Source organism: Trichosurus vulpecula, chromosome 2 (assembly GCF_011100635.1).
Source record: "Trichosurus vulpecula isolate mTriVul1 chromosome 2, mTriVul1.pri, whole genome shotgun sequence".
In the NCBI taxonomy this organism is placed as follows: domain Eukaryota; kingdom Metazoa; phylum Chordata; class Mammalia; order Diprotodontia; family Phalangeridae; genus Trichosurus; species Trichosurus vulpecula.
The window spans coordinates 382,884,494-382,905,211 of record NC_050574.1 but is presented as its reverse complement, the minus strand read 5'-3'; the positions used below and the strand labels follow the sequence as shown (position 1 = coordinate 382,905,211).

The 20,718-nt window shown below is 34.5% G+C and overlaps 1 protein-coding gene across 3 annotated transcripts in view; it reads left to right on the top strand.

The window, feature by feature from the left end:
• Positions 1-20,718, top strand: part of USP25 (ubiquitin specific peptidase 25) — a 188,323-nt gene that overhangs the window by 145,429 nt on the left and 22,176 nt on the right. For all 3 annotated transcript variants that reach the window (XM_036744290.1, XM_036744291.1, XM_036744289.1), the window contains one exon: positions 15,919-16,097. In XM_036744290.1, the coding sequence (XP_036600185.1) occupies positions 15,919-16,097 (179 nt within the window). The remainder of the gene's footprint in view (positions 1-15,918; positions 16,098-20,718) is intronic.

Genomic DNA, 20,718 nt, shown 5'->3' with positions numbered 1-20,718 from the left:
GTGATTTGTTATATAGTTTTTATGATATTTTTGTATAAAATGCACTGATTGTTACTATCATAATCATTTCATCTCTTTTTGAAAGAGTTCTTAAGGAAATAGACTATAATATAGTGTAGGTAAAATTTTTTTTTTTGGTAGTCGAATAAAAGTATTAGGATGTCATCTTACATTCTATAGGCTTACCAAAAGCATCCTTGACACAAACCCTCTTTCTACATGATTTCAGTTTCCACTGCTAGTCTTTTGTGTTTTGAAAGATTTTCATTCCATAGTGTGGAGATTATGATTATTTGGTATGATATCTACTAAAATTTTTTTCTTAGGTTTTCATGCACAAGTTTTATATCTACATGATTGTGGGCAATAATTAGCTCTTTAGTAATGGTCCAATTTTAATACAGTTTATTGGTTGAGTTGTCTAGGCTGTTTCCAGGTCTGTATTTGTTGCGTGGTAATTTCTCATTAGTCACTCCATGAAAGAGCAAATTCCTAATGTATAATTCTAGCAATCAGGTCATGGCTTGCTGTGTTAGATTAGTGTCAGATTTCTGCAGCTAAAGGTGATATATTACATATTTTCTTTCATTTCCTTGCTTAATCTACATGGGTTACAAAATCTGAATTCTTTAAGGATAATTCTTCTGTAATTTATGTTAGTCCATTATAAATTGTGTTTGGCCCAGTTCTGTATTAGTATCATAAACCTCTATTTCCACAAACAAATCCAAACAATAACCATTTGTTCAATGCTTCCTTTTCAGCAAACTGTTGACTTAATTCATGTGAATATTGCCCATGGGTGGCCTTTTGATTCCATTCTGGGATTATAGAATGTGGGGTTAGGGGTAGTAATTTTCTGTTACTTTTAACAAATCCATTGGTATGTATCATCCATTACTGTTGCTTGGTGAGGTTATTTTTGCTTATTCTACAAATATTTGTATAGATTTTTAAAAATCTATTTATTTTGTATGCTAAAGATGCTTGTGCATCTTCCCCTTTTTGGCAACAAAGTATTAATTTTCTGTAGTTATCTTGTGGTTTCTGGGTTTAGTTAATATTGCATAGATTTCTGTTAGGATATTTTCTAAATCTGATATGTGATCAATTTTACAGTTTCAAAGTGTACATTAATGTTGGTATTGCATAGGTGTCAGTTGTTTTAAATGCGTTCATTCTGTTGATTTCAAATGCTAATAAGCCTCTTAAAATATTCAGCCATAACCTTTTGGATATCTTTATACTGGATATTTCTAACTTGGAGGAAACCAAGGTATGTATAGGTATTTGCTTCATCTGCTGAATACACCATGACCAACAAATGCAATCTGAAGCCTTCAGTCTCTTTCTTTCCTTAGCATACATTAAAAACTTTACACTTGTCGAGTCTAAATGACTTTTGATATTATAAAGAATTGAATAAGATGAAGAAACAATTTAATATGTTTTTGATTGTACCTTTATGTCATGATGTAACTCAAGTGAGAAGTATCGAGTAAAGCATTTTGGTTTTATTCTGTCTTTACAATGGAAGCCTTATTCTATTTAGAATCAATGGGTTTAAGGCTAGGGAGAGCCATAGAAAATAGTTTTCCATGTGGATATAAAACACCCTACCCTTCTTCTCATTATAGCTGGATCTTTTCTATGTATTTTTAGTACATAAATAATCCATGAAAGTGGAACACCTTGAAATAGTCACCAAAGGCTAAAAAAAAAAAAAGTACTTTCAGGTAGTTTGCTGAATATATAAAATTTCTCTTTACAGAGCTGGGACTTTTTTGGCTTTTGTTTTTGTTCTTCAGCATATTGATTTCTTGTGTTAATTTGGGTGTTTTAAAGTGATACTAGCTTTGTGAGCACTTTGTATAATCTACATAAATGTGTTATTGGCCTGTATTGGGAAATTTCACAGATGTTCTCATTAGGTGGTAGTAGATATGTGATGCATTCTACTTCTAAAAAATAAATAAAAAGGTGGGATCAGGCCTGTGTTGAGAAGAAACTGGTAAAATTATTTTCTAGTAATTCATGGGCTACCATGAAGCATTTGGGCAGCTAAATGTCGCAGTAGATAAGAGTGCTGGGCCTAGAGTCAGGAAAACCTGAGTTCAAATGAGATATCAGACATTTACTATTTGTGTGACCATAGTCAAATCACTTGACTTCTGTTTGCTTCAGTGTCATTATCTGTAAAATGGAGTTAATAATAGAATCCACTTCCCAGAGTTGTTGTAAGGATAAAATGAGATATTTGTGAAGCACTTAGTATCCTGGCACATAGTAGGCACTATGTAAATATTAACTCTTAATTATTAGCTATTATTTGAGCCCATAATTATGGATCTTCACTTTTAATTCACTCTCCAGTCTGCTTCACCTTCACACAAGCTGCCTTGGCATTGGGTAACGCTCTTCCTCTCTCCCTCTACCTTTCAATATCCACTCTATGCATTGTCTTCCCTCATTAGAATGTAAGTTCTCGGAGAATAGGGACCACCCGGTTTTCTTGGTTTTATATCCCTAGCCTATCACAATGCCTGATACATCGTAGTTAACAGTCTATCTTTCTATCTACCTGTCTATCTATCTAGTCTTGTTCAGCTACTTGCTTTGCAGAGACACTAGAATTTCAGTTACTCTTTTTGACATAACTGTTTTGTTGTCCATTATCTTGGCAGAATGCAACCTTTAGATTTCTCATTTAAAGCAACTTGGATTTTTTGGTGTTGTATGTCTAGCAACCATATAGAAAACAAGATTTTTTCACATCTGCCTCCTTTGGTGATTTTATCTCTCCTCTGATTTCTTTATTTCTCAAGCCTGTGTAGTAAATTTTTTGATTGATGTTGAATTATTTATTTTATTCTTCACAGTTACCTTAATCTTTTGGCTTTTGCTTTCAATTGATGGCTAAGGGAATCTAAGATTCCTTGTGTAGTTTGGTTTTTCATGATTCCTTTCCACATTTTTTTCCTTTTTGTCTTTAATTAGAAGCTGGTTAGATATTGGAAGCATTTTTCAGTGATTTTCCCCTAGATTTTAAATAGCTCTTTTAAGTCTTGCCATTGTGTCATTCCTTAGAGATATACCTTGATAGCTCCAGCTTTCCTCTTCTGGTTCTTACTATGGCAACAACAGCCAAACCACTATCTGCAAATCTGGAAAATACTTTTGCATTTTCTGTGGAAGAATGCATTTATTCATAATAGTTGTTTTGAAAAATGTAAAAAAAAATCTTAGCTTATGAGCCATACAAGAACAAGTAATGGAGTGGATTTGTCCATAAGATGTAGTTTGGTGGTCTACGTAACAGCTTTTTTAAATTAAACTGTTTTAGTATAATTGGTCTGCTAATTGGATGGTCAAACATCAGAAGGGCTTTTCAGAATTCCAGTGTATCCAACTCATCTACTTTCACAAATAATTTTAAATATTGGTACTGTTTTTGTTATCCTTTCATTAGGTATAATTTCAGGAGTTTGTATTAAAGTGAAGATTTTTGGTGACCTCAAGGTATTCAGTTTTTCCAAGGTTTTCATAGTTTTTCAGTTTGATCTCTTATTTCATCTATTCTAGACTTAGAGATGTAGTTAATTATTATGACTTTCCTGTACTGGACAGCAGTGTTTCACTGTGTTGTATAGAACCAAGGGTATCGTTGACAAAGCAGAAGCCCTTGTATATAACTGGAAAGGTTGGTTTCCAGTTTTTGTTGATGCAGTGTTGGCATAGGATGAAAGTATCCATATCTTAAGTGCATTTTAGATACACTCTGCCTGATTTAGTAGTCGATGCCACCTAAGCATTTCCATCTGGTGTTGTATTAGTATTTCTGCTATGTTCTGGTGTATCTTGCCTGTCTTGTAGTATATGAATAAGCACTCCAGCTATCATCTTTGTCAAGCTGATCATTGTAACAAGTTCAGGTAGTGCCACCCTGCAACCCATCTATTTCTTTTATTCATCATCTTAGAATATCAATTTCATCACATTGGCCAGGGCTCAGAGTTCATTTTGCTGCTGTTTCAGGATTCCTGCCGAACCTTTATAGCCATTGTAGCATTCTCAGACCACCGTCTGTATAGATTCCTGGCTAATATTCCCTTTGTATTGTACCCTGAACAACATGTACTTAAAGGTTAGGCTTTTAAAGGAGTGATCATATCACTATTATCATCACTATTATTATAATTATGCCATTATTATAGTCACCATCATTATTATCATCTTGTTCTTGTCTCTTTGGAGTTCATATAGAAATGCTATAAAAACAAGTTTCTATTCCATTCTTATACTTGTATGTTCAATAGTCTGTGGACATTTGTCACAAAGTAAGTGCTTTTTGTAGTTAAATACTTCATACTATTCTTTTGTGTTTGTAATTTCTTTTGTTTTCTGTATCTTAAGGGCTTTTAATTCCATGTAGTTTGGACATTATAAGTGTCCAAAATGGTGACATTTTTACCGTCTTCATCAAAAATCGTATTATATATGTCCTTGAAGTCAGGAGACCCGGATTCATATTCTTTCTCTAACACTCTAATACCTTGAACAAGTCACTTAAGTTTCTTGAGCATCAGTTTCTTCTGTCTATAGAATGAGAATAATAATACCTATAGTCTCTATCTCTCAGGGTGGATGTGAGACTCAAATAAAGTAATATATGCATACAAATACACACACACAAGTGTGTGTGTGTGTGTGTGTGTGTGTATTAGTTCTTTGCACTTATTAACCTTTGGCAAATCACTTAACATGCTACATCCTATTCTGTGTGTCTTTAAAGTGAGAGGATTGGAATCAAACAATTTTTACTGTTCTCTATCTTGTTCTAAAATAGTGTGATTCTAATCCTTAGTTGTAATTTAATCTAATCCTATTGAATTGTATCAATATCAACATTCTCTTTATAAATTAAATAAGAAAGGAGAAAGAAGTAGGATGGTTTACAGGCTTTCCTTGGAAAGACAAAAAGATTTGGCAGAGTTGGTTTTATCATGCACTCCAAGGCATTAAAAAAAATCCCATGTTTCCTAGTACATTTGTTAATCTTGTACACTGTATTCATAATCATTATTTTTAAAGACCACTTTGAAAATAATTATAGTTTGTGTACAGTATCTGTTTTAGAGAATAAAGAGGTAGAGAAGTTCTACACAACTCGAATGCTTTTTCATTCATTCATTAATTCACACATTCATTCAGAAAGACCTCCAAATTAAATCAACATATTGATATTAATTGGCTTCCACAGAAAAATTGGAATTAGACAAGGATGTTAAAAATATTTTGGAATAAGGGTGAAAGAGATAAAAAAAATCTGTAAACTACAAAAAGCCCTCATTGTATTCATCGTGAATACCTTTATCAAGAAAAGATCAGAAGAATCTCAATATGGAAAACACTAAATTACTTCTCCCCCCTCCCCGACCTCATGCAATGAAATTGATTATATTTTAAGAGATAGCAGCAATTCCCTATTGATGTGGGAGTCATTCCTATATCAATTATCTGTGTACAAATCAGCTACTAATTCACATCAGAATTAGTACTAAGTTAGAAGAAAGACTACAGTGAGAAAAAGATATGCCATATGATTAAAAGGGAAGGGTCCTGTAGATAAGAAGAGATTAAATATAAGAAAGAATGAATGATGATTCTAGGGACAGTTTACTAGACAAGTTGTGAAATGAGAAGGGCTCAGAGCAGACTGATGTTAAGGGATTTGCCTCAACAAGAAGTGCCTCCCTTCTTCTGAGGCTAGAGTGGAAAAAGAAGGAGAGGGAGATGTCTGACTAGGAGAATAAGTAAAGGAAACACTCAATGAATGATCTGTCTTTGTTTTTGTTTTTCATAACATATGAAGTTACTTCCTCAGCCAAGAGGGTAGGAGAGTTAAGTAATTCCTACCTGACCTGTTTGTGAAAGTTATTCATGATGAAAAATGGAATATATATATATATATATGTATGTATGTATGAGAAAAGACATAGACACTGGTTACAGTAACTTAATACAGAAGTTTAGTGGATATAAGTCAGTTTGCCATAAGAAGCAGATGCCCAGAACTCAAGGCACAACAGGTGTGACTAGGCCAGGCCTAGCACAGTGGGCAGGCCACCTGCCCTAGAGGCCCTGGCGCAGAAAGTCACTGACCAGACCCCTAGTCCCCAGTGCAGGAAGCTTGGGATAGTGCCCCCTATGCCCCCAGAGCAGAGCTCAACTTTTTAAAATGAGCAAAAAAAAAAAAAAAAAAAGAACCCTGACCTTAGAAAGCTACTATGGTGACATAGAAGATCAAAGCAGAAACTCAGAAGATGTCAAATGTCACAATGTCAAAATGCCTTCATGCGAAGCCTCAAAGGGAATTATGAATTAGTGTGTCAAGCCCAAAAAGTCCTCTTGGATGGACTCAAAAAGGATTTTAAAAATCAAGTAAGAGAAGTAGAAGAAAAATTTGAGAAAATAAATGAGAGCTATGTGAGACAATTATGAAAAAAAAGTCAACAGCTTGGAAAAAGAAGCACAAAAATTGACCGAAGAAAACAACTCCTTTAAAAATAGAATTGGCAAAATGGAAGAAAAATCCACAGAAGAAAACAACTCATTTAAAAGTAGAATTGGCCAGATGGAAAAGAAGGACCAAAAGCTCACTGAAGAAAATAATTCCTAAAAAATGGCCAAATTAGAATTGGACAAACGAAAGCTAATGACTCTATGAGACATCAAGAATCAAACAAAATCAAAAGAATGAAAAAATAGAAAAAAATATAAAATATACCTCATTGGAAAAACACAACTGACCTAGAAAACAGATCCAGGAGAGATGATTTAAGACTTATTGGTCTATATGACAGCCATTATCAAAAGAAGAGCCTAGACAGCATCTTTCAAGAAATCAGAGGGCAAAATAGTAATTGAAGCAATCCACCAATCACCGGCCAAAAGAGATACCAAAATGAAAACTCCAAGGGAATATCGTAGCCAAATTCCAGAATTATCAGGTTAAGGAACAAATACTGCAAGCAGTCAGAAAGAAACAATTCTAATATCAAGGAGCCACAGTCAGGATTATACAGGACTTAGCAGCTTCTATATTAAAGGATCAGAGAGCTTGGAATATGATATTCCAGCTGGCAGAAGAGCTTGAATTATGACTGAGAATCAACTACCCAGCGTAGTCTTTCAGGGTGAAGGATGGACACTCAGTGAAATTGGGAACTTGCAAATTTTCCTGATGAAAAGACAAAAGCTGAACACAAAATTCAGTCTTCAGATATGAGACTTAAGAGAAGCATAAAAAGGTAACACAGGAAAGAAAAAAAATATGTTTTCAATAAGTAAACTATTTACATCCCTATATGGAAAAATAATATTTGTAACTGTTAAGAACTGTAGCTCTGTTATGGCAATTAGAAGGAGTATACTTAGAGAGTGTGGGTATAAGTTGACTTTGATGTAATGATAAAGAAGCTTAAGGGGTGAAAAAAAGGATTGTAGTAGGAGAAGAAGAAAGGGGGAGGCAGAATGGGGTAGATTATATCACATAAAGAAGCATAAAAGACCTATTAGAGTAGAGGGAAAGAAGGGAGGGGGTGAGTATTGTTTGAACCTTATTCTCATTAAATTTGGCTCAAAGAGGGAATAACGTATATACTCAGTTAGGTAAAGAAATCTATCTTACCCTGTAGAGAAGTAGGAGGCGAAGGGGAAAAGAAAAGGATGGAGAACTGATAGAAGGGAGGGCAGATTGAGGAAGACAGTGGTCAAAAGCAAAACACTGGTGAGGAGGGACAGGGTGAAAGGAAAGAGAGAGAAATAAAAACAGGAAAAATAGGATGGAAGCAAATACACAGTTAGTAATCATAATAGTGAATGTGAATGGGATGAACTCTCTTATAAAACAGAAGCTGTTAGCGGAATAGATTAAAAACCAGAGTCCTACAATATGTTGTTTACAAGAAATACCTTTGAAGCAGAGAGATACACACAGAGTAAAGGTAAAAGGTTGGAGCAAAATCTGTTATGCTTTAGCTGAAGTAAAAAAAAAAAAATCAGGGATCTGGGCAGCTAGGTGGTGCAGTGAGTAAAGCATTGGCCCTGAAGTCAGGAGGACCTGAGTTCAAATCCAGCCTCAGACACTTGACACACTTAATAGCTGTGTGACCTTGGGCAAGTCACTTAACCCCAATTACCCTGCCTTCCCCCCTCCAAAAAAAAAAAAGGCAATCCTGATCTCAGACAAAGCAAAACAATCCTGATCTCAGACAAAGCAAAAGCAAAAATAGATCTAATTAAAAGAGGCAAGAAAGGAAACTACATCTTGCTAAAAGATACCATAGATAATGAAGTAATATTAATATTAGACATATATTCACCAAATGATAGAGCATCCAGATTCTTAGCAGAGAAATTAAATGAGTTAATGGAAGAAATAGACAGCAAAACTATACTGGGAGGGACCTCAGCCTCCCCCACTCAGAAGTGAATAGAATTTTAGAAAAGCTAGCTATAATAGATCTCTGGAGAAAATTGAATGGGGATAGAAAGGAATACAGAATACAGAAAGGAATATGCAGAAAGGCAGAAATATTGAATGCATCCTTTTCAGATCATGATGCAATAAAAATTACATGTAATAAAGGTCCATGGAAAGATTAAAAATTAATTGTGAACTAAATAATCTAGTCCTAAAGAATGAGTGGGTCAAATAACAAATCATAGAAACAACCAATAATTTTGTTGAAGAGAATAACAGTAATGAAAAAACATACCAAATCTTATGGGGCAGCCAAAACGTACTTAGGGGAAATTTTATATCTCTCATTGCTTACATCAATAAAAATAGAGAAAGAGGAAATCAATGAATTAGGCCTACAATTAAAACAGCTAGAAAAAGAACAAATTAAAAATCTCCAATTAAACACTAAATTAGAAATTCTGAAACTCAAAGGAGGGATTAATAAAATTGAAAGTAAGAAAACTATTGAACAAATAAATAAAACCAAGAGCTGGTTTTATTGGGGGGGGGGGGAATAATAAAATAGATAAACCTTTGGTTAATTTGATTTTAAAAGAAGAAGACCAAATTGCCAGTATCAAAAATGAAAAGGGTGACTTTACCACCAATGAAGAAGAAATTAAAGTAATAATTAGGAGCTATTTGCTCCTATATATGCCAATATGTATGCCAGTAAATCTGATAATCTAAGTGAAATGAATGCTTACAAAAATATAAATTGGTCAGATTCGCAGAAGAGGAAATAAAATACTTAACCCCATTAAAAAAAATTGAATAAGCCGTCAGTGAACTCCCTAAGAAAAAATGTCCAGGGTGAGATGAATTTGCAAGCTAATTGTACCAAACATTTAAAGAACAATTAATTCCAGTACTTTATAAACTATTTGGAAAAATAGACAAAGAAAGAATCCCACCACATTCCTTTTATGACACAAATATGGTGCTGATTTCTAAACCAGCAAGAGCAAAAACAGAGAAAGAAAATTATAAGCCAATTTCCCTAATGAATATTAATGCAAAAATTTTAAATAAAATATTAGCAAAATGATTATAGCAATTTATCACCAGGATAATACACTGTGACCAGGTGGGATTTATACTAACAATGCAGGGCTGGTTCAATATAAGGAAAACTATTGGCATAATTGACTATCAATAGCAAAAGCAACACAAATCATATGATTAATAGATACAGAAAAAGCTTTTGACAAAATACAGTACCCATTCCTACTAAAAACACTAGAGAGCATAGCAATAAATGGAGCTTTCCCTAAAATGATAAGTAGTAGCTATCTAAAAACCATCAGCAAGCAGGAGACAAAACTATCACTCTGCAAATGATATGATGTTATACTTAAAGAATCAAGTAAAAAAACTTTGGGAAATTATTAATAACTTTAGCAAAGTCAAAGGGAAAAAATCCATATAAATCATCAGCATTTCTGTATATTACCAACAAAGTTCAGCCGCAAAAGATAGAAAAATTCCATTTAAAATAACTGTAGACAACATAAAATATTTGGAATCTACTTGCCAAGAGAAATGCAGGAACTATATGAACAAAATTGCAAAGCACTTTTCATGCAAATAAAGTCAGATCTAAGCAATTCGGAAAATATCAATTGCTCATGGGTAGGCTGAGCTAACATAATAAAAATGACAATTCTACCTAAATTAATTTACTTGCTCGGTGCTATACCAATTAAACTACCAAAAATTATTTTATAGAGCTAGAAAAAATAATAAAAATTCATCTGGAAAAACAAAAGGTCAAGAATATCAAGGTAACTAATGAAGAAAATACAAAGGAAGGTTGCCTAGCTGAACCAGATTTGGATTAGATTAAGTACACAAGACATAGTAGTCAATGACTATAGTAATATGCTGTTTGATAAACCCAAAGACTCCAGCTTCTGAGGTAAGAAGTCACTATTTGACAAAAACTGCTGGGAAAACTAGAAAATAGAATGCAGAAACTAGGCATAGACCAACATCTCACACTGTATACTAAGATAAGGTCAAAATGAGTACATGATTTAAACATAAAGGGTGATACCGTAAGCACATTTGTAGAACAAGGGGTAGTTTACCTGTTAGAACTATGGAGAAGGAAAGAATTTATAACCAAACAAGAGATAGAGAACATTATGAAATGCAGAATGGATAATTTTGACTACATTAAATTAAAAAGGGTTTGTACAAACAAAATGATTGCAACCGGGATTAGAAAAAAAGCAGAAAGATGAGAAGCAATTTTTACAGCCACATACTTCTGATTAAGGCCTCATTTCTCAAACATATAGAGAACTGAGTCAGCTTTATAAGAATACAAGTCATTGCCCAATTGATATGTCAAATTGATAGGTCAAAGAATGTGAATAGGCAGTTTTCAGATGAACAAATTAAAGCTAACTATAGTCATATGAAAAAAATGCTCTAAATCACTATTGATTAGAGAAATGCAAATTAAAACAACTCTGAGGTACCACTTCACACCTATCAGATTGGCTGATGTGACAGATAAGGAAAATGATAAATGTTGGAGAAGATGTGGGAAAATTGGGACACTAATGCATTGTTGGTGAAGTTGAGAAGCAACCCAGCCATTTTGGAGAACAATTTGGAACTATGCCCAGAGGGCAATCAAACTGTGCAGACCCTTTGATTCAACAATACCACTACTAGGTCTGTATCCCAAAGTGATTAAAAAAGGGAAAAGTACCTCCATGTACAAAAATATTTATAGCAGCTCCTTTTGTGGTGGCAAAGAATTAGAAATTGAGGGAATGTCCACCAATGGGGGAATGGCTGAACAAGTTTTGAATGTAGTGGAATACTATTTTGCTAAATGATGAGCAGGTGGATTTCAGAAAAACCTGGAAAGACTTACATGAACTGATACTTAGTGAAGTGAGCAGAAGCAGGAGAACTTTGTACACAATAACAGTAACAGTGTGTGATGATCAGCTATGATTGACTTAGTTCTTCTCAGCAATGCAATGATCAAGATAATTCCAAAAATTTCATACTATGCACATCCAAAGAAAGAACTATGGAGTCAAAATGCAGATTGAAGCATATTATCTTCATTTTATTTTTTCTTTCTCATGTCTTTTCCCTTTTGTTCTGATTCTTCTTTCACAACATGACTGATGTGGAATTATGTTTTCATGATTGCGCATGTATAACCTATATCAGATTGCTTGCCATTTGGGAAGGGAGGAGGGAAGAAGAAAAAATTGGAACTCAAAAATCTTATTAAAAAAATGAAAAGACATGCTAGAGAAGGTGGCTTAGCCACACCAAATATTAAACTGTACTACACAGCAGCAGTCATCAAAACTGCCTGGTACTGGTTAAGAAACAGGGGTGTGGATCAGTGGAGTAGGATAGGTACACAAGAAGGAGAAATCAACAAGTTTAGCAATCTACTCTTTGATAAACCCAAAGAGGCCAGCTTCTGGGCTAATAATTCACTATTTCACAAAAACTGTTGGGAAAATTGGAAAATGGTAGGGCAAAAACTGGGCATAGACCAATATCTTACACCATATACCAAAATAAAGTCAAAATGGGTTCATGATTTAGGAGTAAAAGCTGATACTATAAGTAATTTGGGAAAGCAAGGAATAGTTTACTTATCAGATTTATGGAAAAGTAAAGAATTCATGACCCAACAAGAGATAGAGAGCATTACAAAATGCAAAATGGATAATTTTGATTATGTCAAATTGAAATGTTTTTGTACAAAAAAAGCCAATGCAACAAGAATTAGGAGGGAAGCAGAATATTGGGAGAAAATCTTTGCAACTAGTATCTCTGATAAAGGCCTCATTTCTAAAATATACAGGGACCTGAGCCAAATATATAGGAATACAAGCCATTCCCCAATTGAGAAATAGTCAAAGGATATGAACAGGCAGTTTTCAGAGGAAGAAATTAAAGCTATCTGTAGGCATATGAAAAAATGCTCTGGATCACTACTGATTAGAGAAATGATAATCAAAACAACTCTTAGATACCACATCTCTCCTGTCAGATTGGCTAAAATAACAAAACAGGAAAATGATAAATGCTGGAAAGGATGTGGGGAAATTGGAACATTGTTGCATTGCTGGTGGAGTTGTGAGCTGATTCAGCCATTTTGGAGAGCAGTTTGGAACTATGCCCAAAGGGCTATAGAAATGTTCATACCCTTTGACCCAGCAATACCACTTCTAGGGTTGTATTCCAAAGAAATCACACAAGCGGGAAAAGGACCCATATGTACAAGGATATTTATAGCAGCTCTTTTTGTGGTAGCTAAGAATTGGAAATCAAAGGGATGCCCATCAATTGGGGAATAGCTGAACAAGCTGTGGTATATGAAGGTGATGGAATACTATTGTGCCATAAGAAATGGGGATGATGCAGACTTTGTAATAACCTGGAAAAACCTACACGACATAATGCTGAGTGAGCGGAGCAGAGCCAGGAGAACATTGTGCACAGCCACAGATATATGGATTCCGTGAGGACCAACCCTGACATACTTCACTCCTCTCAGCAACCTAACATGCAAGGACAACTCCAGGAGATGCACGATGGAGAATGCTATCTCCGTCCAGAGAAAGAACTGTGAAGTTTGAATACAGATTGAGGTGCACTACATGCTCTCCTTTTTTGCTTCTCTTTTGTTTTTGTTTTTGGGGTTTTTTTTTTGGTTCTGTTTCTTCTTTCTCATGATTCATTCCATTGGTCATAATTCTTCTCCACAACTTGACTAGTGTATAAATTAATTCAATGCAAAGTTATACATGGTAGTTATATGAGATTCCATGCCGTCTTGGGAAGGGAGGGGGGAGGAGGGGAGAAAATCTGGAACTCAAAATTATGTAGAACCGTGTGTGGTAAACTAAAAATAAATAAATAAAAATTTAAAAAATAAAAAAAATGAATGTTGGAAACTATCTTTGCATTTAAAAATAAGATACTCCTTCCAAAAAAAATTATAATCAACATTTTTGCTTCCAGTATCCGATTCAGAACCAGAACTTTACATACTAGTCCTGACTCGAAACCTAGTACATACAACCCAAACATGTATTTATCTTCTGATTGTGAATTGTTCCATGTCATCTAGTTAGGTACCTGTGAAACCTGAACATTAGGTATTTACTGTTTCAAATCAATGAATTTTTAATCTTGCTGGCTCATATCTTTCCTGATTTTTTTCTGTCTGATGCCTGCTTCTGTCATGAGAAGACCATAAAAATAAGACCCAAAGTCAACTGGTGTTTTTGTTTCTTATTACTAGAAAACTCCTACTTCCCTCTTACCTAATTTCTGTTACTCAGTGTCACCATCTACTATCATGCCTGCGTCTTCAACCCCTCAGGTCATCTCTTCTTTAGGCTACCCATCCATATTTCCTTCACTTGATCCTCATATAGCATGACTTTAAGCCTTTCACCATTCCTATTGCTTTCTGTAACTGTCCACTAGCTTATCCAGTGTCTTTCCTAAAATGTCAGTTCCAGAACTGGTCTAACTTGAGTAAACTATATGTAACAGGACTTTTATATCTTTCTTTATTCCTAGACATTATTGCTCTCTTAATGAGGTCTAATATCTTATTAACTTTCTGGACTGATATGCACTTCAAAACAAAATACAGGTGCTCCACCCTACCCCACCCCATCCCAAAAGGCAGTCAAAGCTATGTCTCCAGCACTGAATTTTTTCCATTTTAGACTTAGATCACAGGCCCATAGAATTAGAGGTGGAACAGGGGCCCTAGGAGTCATCTAATACAGCACCTTACTGTTAAAACCGAAGCTCCAAGAGGTTCAAATATTTGCTCAAGTTCATACAGGCAATAAGTGACAGAATATGGATTTGAACCCAGACCCTCTGACTTCAAGTGCAACACTCTGTCCACTGTACCATGTCATACTTGTTCCTCTCCTTATTCTTTTAGTATGAGAAAGATGATATGTCAAAGTTGTTTTATGGAGTAATTTTCACCTCTTTGATTATTAATACTTTTGAACAGTTTTTCAGATGATTATTGATAGCATGTATTCCTTTAAAAAACTTAATTCAATCCTTTGGCCATTTATCTGGTAGGAATTAGCTCCTTATTTTATGGATTTATGTAAATTCTCTCAGAATTTGGATGTCAGGCTTTTGTTTAGGCAAAAGAAAGCGAGGCAACAAACGTTAATGAAGGATTTACTGTGTTCTAGTCAGTACAAAGCACTGTAATATAAGCAAAAAGAAAGTCTCTGCCCTTGAGGAGCTTATGTTCTAAGGGAAGTTAAACATAAATGAGACCTAAAAAAGAAGAGATTGGGGGAAGAGAAGGTACTCTTGTGGGGTCATGGTATTGCAACCTGTAAAGTCAGAGGCAAAACTGGGAGAGAAATAGACTGGCTACCCTGGATCTCCTCAAAATGGAGACCCTAGGAAGAATGGGAGGAGGGGGCTGGCATGGTGGAAGCGTGGAAGTTCCCAGGTCAGAAGGCCCCAGTCTCTGAGAAAAAGTAGTGAGATGATGAGAGTTAAGGCATCATGCTGCTGTATCACCTTATACAACTATATAGTTATTTCACTCTGAAGTAGTTTGACCATGCTGAAAAGACTATATTTGTATAAACAAATAGATGTGAAGCATTTTGTATAATCCTTTATTAGTTTTAAAGGCACCCAGATTTCTAACTCTGATTAGGTCTGATTGGTCAGTACTCATGGTTAAGCCATGCAGAGGCAATCCAAGTTACTTTTTTTTTTAAAGTATAAAATAGCTTGGGATGTTTTAATACAGTTTTTAAAAAACATTTTTTTTAATATGGTTCAGACTCATTTAATTTTTTTCTAGCACTTTTATAAAGGATGAGTCTATCAAGCAGGTTTTCCTTTCCTAATCTTGTCTGTTGTGAGCTGTTTAGCTGAATCAAAATTTAAACACATACTTTTCATACCAACCCAGAATAAATTTCCTCAAAAAATGTTTTACATAGTCATAAATGACATGCTAAAAATATCAGAGATGATGAAGGGTAAACCTCGATGTATGTGTTTTAGTCAAGAAAGAATGATCCTTTTATCCTTATATATTAGGTGCTGTTGTATAACAATATGCTTAATGTTATTTACATAGGAAATATTTAAACCTAGAGAATATGATTCAAAAATGAATTAATGTCACTAGAGATAAAGCACTCCATTAATCGCTAAGAAAGCAGTGGATCAAAAATCTATATGTGGATATGATAGATTTTAGACGTATAGAAATAAAGAATAATTAATAGAATATGTGTGATTATACATGGTATCAGGATTGTCGTTTTTTAATATATTGAATATTTTGTTTCAGCTACTTTAATGGGCATTTCCTTTACATTTTTTAGGCAATCAAATTGGAGTATGCAAGGTTGGTAAAGCTGGCGCAAGAAGATACTCCACCAGAAACAGACTATCGATTGCACCATGCGATTGTCTATTTTATCCAGAACCAGTCACCAAAGAAAATAATTGAGAGGACATTGTTGGAACAGTTTGGAAATCGCAATTTGAGTTTTGATGAAAGGTAATTAAGAAATGAAAATATTAATTTAATTTTTTATAATTTTCTAATATTAATAATTTGGCATAGTTTTAAAGTCATCTTCTTCAAAAATTCTCATTGACTCTTGACATCTAATCATCTTTCAAAATTTTCACTTAAAATAATTCAACCCAACTTTCATTAACCATTATAATGGGGGAAAGTTATTTATGGATAAATTCAATTCTCAATCCAAACACCTGATTTATTTAGTACCTTCAATATCGCCTGCTTATACACTTTGAAAATTGATCGAAAGGAAATATGCGATGTTTAGTTACAATAAATACCACTATAACAAAATTTCATTATAACAGAAGTATTTTCATGCCTCATATGATTCAAATATTTTACATAAAATTCCGGTACAAGAAAATAATTCTTATAGTTCTGTGGAATTCATTATACCAGTTCAACTTTATGCAATGTATAGTTCATGTTCAGCTCTTTTCTCAACTCCTTTCTACCCTCAGGTGATTATGCTAACATACAGAATTAAAGAAAGTATATAACAAATGGAATTAGGAAGGGGAAGAATCCTGAAAAATAGCTCCTGAATAATCAAGAATTGACTGTAGATGGTTTCATTAAAGGTGTATGTACACCTTTAATACATTTGTATGTGTGTGTGCATGTACACACACACACACACACACACACACACACACACAGCTCTAGTTCTCTTTCTATAGGATGTTCTAATAGTGCCATTTTAAGCTACTAAAGTTTATACACATAGCAGGCGCTAGGTGGCAGTGTGGTTAGAGGACTGGACTTGGAGGCAGGAAAATCTAAGTTTGAATTCTACCTCAGATACTTATTTCCTGTGAGACCTTCACCAAATCACTTATCTTCTTTCACCCTCAGTTTGTTCATCTGCTAAATGGGGATGATAATAGCACCTCCCTCATGCTTATTTTGAGATGCTAATATATGTAAACCTTAAATCACTATAAAAATATTAGTTGTTGTTGAATTATATCATGGTCATCAAATATTTTTGTTGTTTTGAAGCCTAGATTTAGGAAAAAAATTATGAAGGGGATGTGGAGACATAGAAAACTTGGACCATCACTATACTGTAGTACAATATGTGTATAGTACTTTTAATTGAGCAAATAAATGGAGTATAAATGCTTTTATAATTGACCTGCCTTAATCACCACAATACTTTTTCTTATAAAGTTGGGGATCAATAGTAATTGATGATCAATGATATTGAGGATTGGTTATTTTGTTTATAAGCAATGACCTCTTTATTCAGAAGTTATGCATATTTTTGCTTCTTTTTCTGAAAACGAAAATCACTATTCACTCTTTTTTAGGATAAAAAGAAATTTTAGTTTTGTCTTCCAAAAGTTTTACCCATTTCTTATAGAATCTCATAGTTGGAAAGGACTTCAGTAGCTATCTATTCCAGTTTCTACTGGCGAATTCTCTTGGCATTATCTCCCACAAATGGTCTTCTAACTTCAGCTTACATTTTTTTCCTACCTTGTAACCTCTCCACACTCATGGTGAGGAGCTCACTGTCCATATAGGCAATCTATTCCATTTCTAGACAAGTCTAATTGTCATGAAGTGCCTCATATTGAGTTAAGACCTATCGCCTATGACTTCCATTGGTTAGTTTTGTGTTTGCATTCTGGAGCCATAAGATTAATACAGTTCCTCTTCAACCTGATGGCCCTTTAAATATTCGAAAACAACTATCTTTTCTGCATATTAAGTGTATCCAGTATCTTCAACCAATCCTCATATAATATAGTTTATCATACATACCACCAGAATGAAAGTTTATGTGGAAAAAATAACTTTGAAGTTTTAATTCTACATATTTGATCCGAAGTTTAGTATTAATTAGCTGTGTGTGACATTTATGCTGTCAGCCATTCTGAAAGGAGAGGCCCCTTGAATATAATGATATATTGGAGTACCACATTGAGAATCAGTATCTGGGTTTAAATCCTGACTTCGCTACTTTGCTAGCTGTGTGACCTTGGGTTAAACCACATATTCTCTTTGGGTTTCAGTTTCCTTTTCCATAAAATGGGAGGAGTTAGGCTAAATGTCTTTTAGATTTAGGATTCCATTTTTAAATCTTTGGGGCTATAATAATACTTTGCTTGTCAAAGTCCGTCTTAAAATGTGCTCAGAACAGAAAACATATTCCAGATATGGTCTGATCAACACAAAGTTTAGTGGGACCATTTCTACTCATATTCAGACCAAGATTTTTTTTTGGCAGCCAATGTTACACAGTTGATTAATATTGAATTTGGAATTAATTGAAACCTTTACATTTTTTTACATGAATTGTCATTTTGCCACATCTCTTGTACAATGGATTTTTAGAATCTATATGAAGAATTTTGTAATTATCTCTTTAAAATTATATATTATTAGATTTAGACCTCCTTTCAAGAAGATTTCAATCATTTATTAAGCACTTACTGATGGCTGCCTGAACAGAGGCAAACAGCCCAGCTCCTGCGCACCTACTCCAACAAAACCTAGAAGTCACATCATACTGAAAAATGATCAAGAATTGCAATAATAAACTGAAATGACTGCTTCCACCTCAAAACTGCACAAATGTCATCCAGGAGCCAACGAGCAGTAGGAAAAGGGACCCCATAGCAAAACCATTAGGACCAGAGACCAGTCAGATAAACTTATAGCCTTGAAAGGATCTATGTTTTAAGCCAGCAAGAGAAAAGGTCTCCACCAGGAAAACCCTAGGGACATCAAAAATTGACAACATGGACATTGTAGAAATGACAAGGAGTCTTACTTAGCCTTGGGACACCTCAGGCCCAGGGTGTTAGAGACTCCTGACACTTTAGAGATAACATAGAGGGCTATGAGATGTGAATGAGATATGTGTACATCAAAGACTCAAGGGGGCATAATCCTGGGAGGCAGTCAGCACATGAACCCAGGTATCTTAGGTCAATACCAAGCACAGCAAGGGGAAGAACCTGGCCCTGGCATAAAGCCCCAATTTAGAAACTAAAGCTGGGGAGATGAGAAAACTGAAGGAAACACTGACAAGTTAAAAAAAAAATATTGCAAATCAAGAGATTCCCTGAAAAGATGGAACCAGTAACTCTGATAATTGCAAGCATGGAAAGAAAAAAAATAGATTTTCTAATGGGACCACATGAATACCTAGAAAAAATGAAGGAAGAGATAAAAAATGAAATAAAGCTCTTGGAGGAAAGAATTGAAAGGAAAATAAGTAATTTAGGAGATAAAGTGGTAATCTTTACCCGACTAAACAATGATAATACCAAAAAGAAGGAGAAAGAGAGAGAAGAGGTCACTAAAACATTTTTTTTAAGTTTACAGAGGAGTACAGAACTTCAAAAGGAAACACAGATAAGCAAGTCAGTTTTGAAAATAGCAAGTTAGATTTATTATATACTTTTTGAAAAAGCAAACTGCATAAAATAAATCAGTGGTTTTAAAAATGCAACTCTTTTTTGTATTCTATTTTATATATGTTTTTTGGGATGGAGCGGAGGTTAAATTAAAAAAAAAATGTTACCTAGATCCTTATTCAGCCAAACAATATATTAGCTGTTTCTCCCAACTTAATATATCCACGAATTTACCAGCATGCCATCAGTGTATTTTTTCAAGTTGAACTAAACAACACTGTGATTAGCCCAGTATCTTGCCAATAATAATAACAGCAACAGCATTTATATAGCACCTACATTGTGCCAAATGCTGTGCTAAGTACTTTATGAATATTATTTCATTTGATCCTCATAACAACTCAGGAAGGTTCAGTTCAGTTATTTTTCAGTCGTGTCTATCTCTTCATGAGGACATTTAGGGTTTTCTTGGCAAAGATACTGGAGTGGTTCACTATTTCCTTCTCCAGCTCTTTTTACAAATGAGAAAACTGAGGCAAGCAAGTAACTTGCTTGCAGCTAATAAGTGCCTGATGTAGGGTTTGAATTCAGATTTTCCTGATGCCAATCCCAGTGCTCTATCCACTATGCCATCCAGCTGTCCAGTAGAAATCTCCATTCAGGATGACATCAGTCCATTCATTAATAGCCCTTAAGTGTAGTTGTTTATCCATTTATTCATCTACCTTATTGTACAGCAAACATTTTTTCAATCTTAAGAATTTGGAAGCTTTTTGAAATACAGGTAATATAGTCTATAAGCCTTCTCTGTCCTGGTAATTCTAAAAAAATGGAAATGAGTTTAGTCTGATAGACTTGTGTTTAGTGAACCCAGACCATTCGCAAAGCTTTTTCCTAGGTCATTTTCTTGTTCCAAATTCTCTCTAAGATACTAAAATACTTTTCAAAACTTTAAGCCCTCTATAGATATTAGTTATTACCAGCTCCCACGGAGATGTTCAGATGACTCATAAATTTATATATCCAGCCCCAAACTTTCACCAACTGTTTGTTGAATATCTCCATCCGGATATACCATCAGCCTCCCAAACTCAGCATGTCCAAAATGGAGCCCATTTTTTCTGCCCCCTAAATCTGTCCCTTCTCCAAAATTCCCTGTTTCAATTTGAAGCATAGCTGTGCTAACATCAGTAGTTATGTGACCTTGGACAAGTCACTTT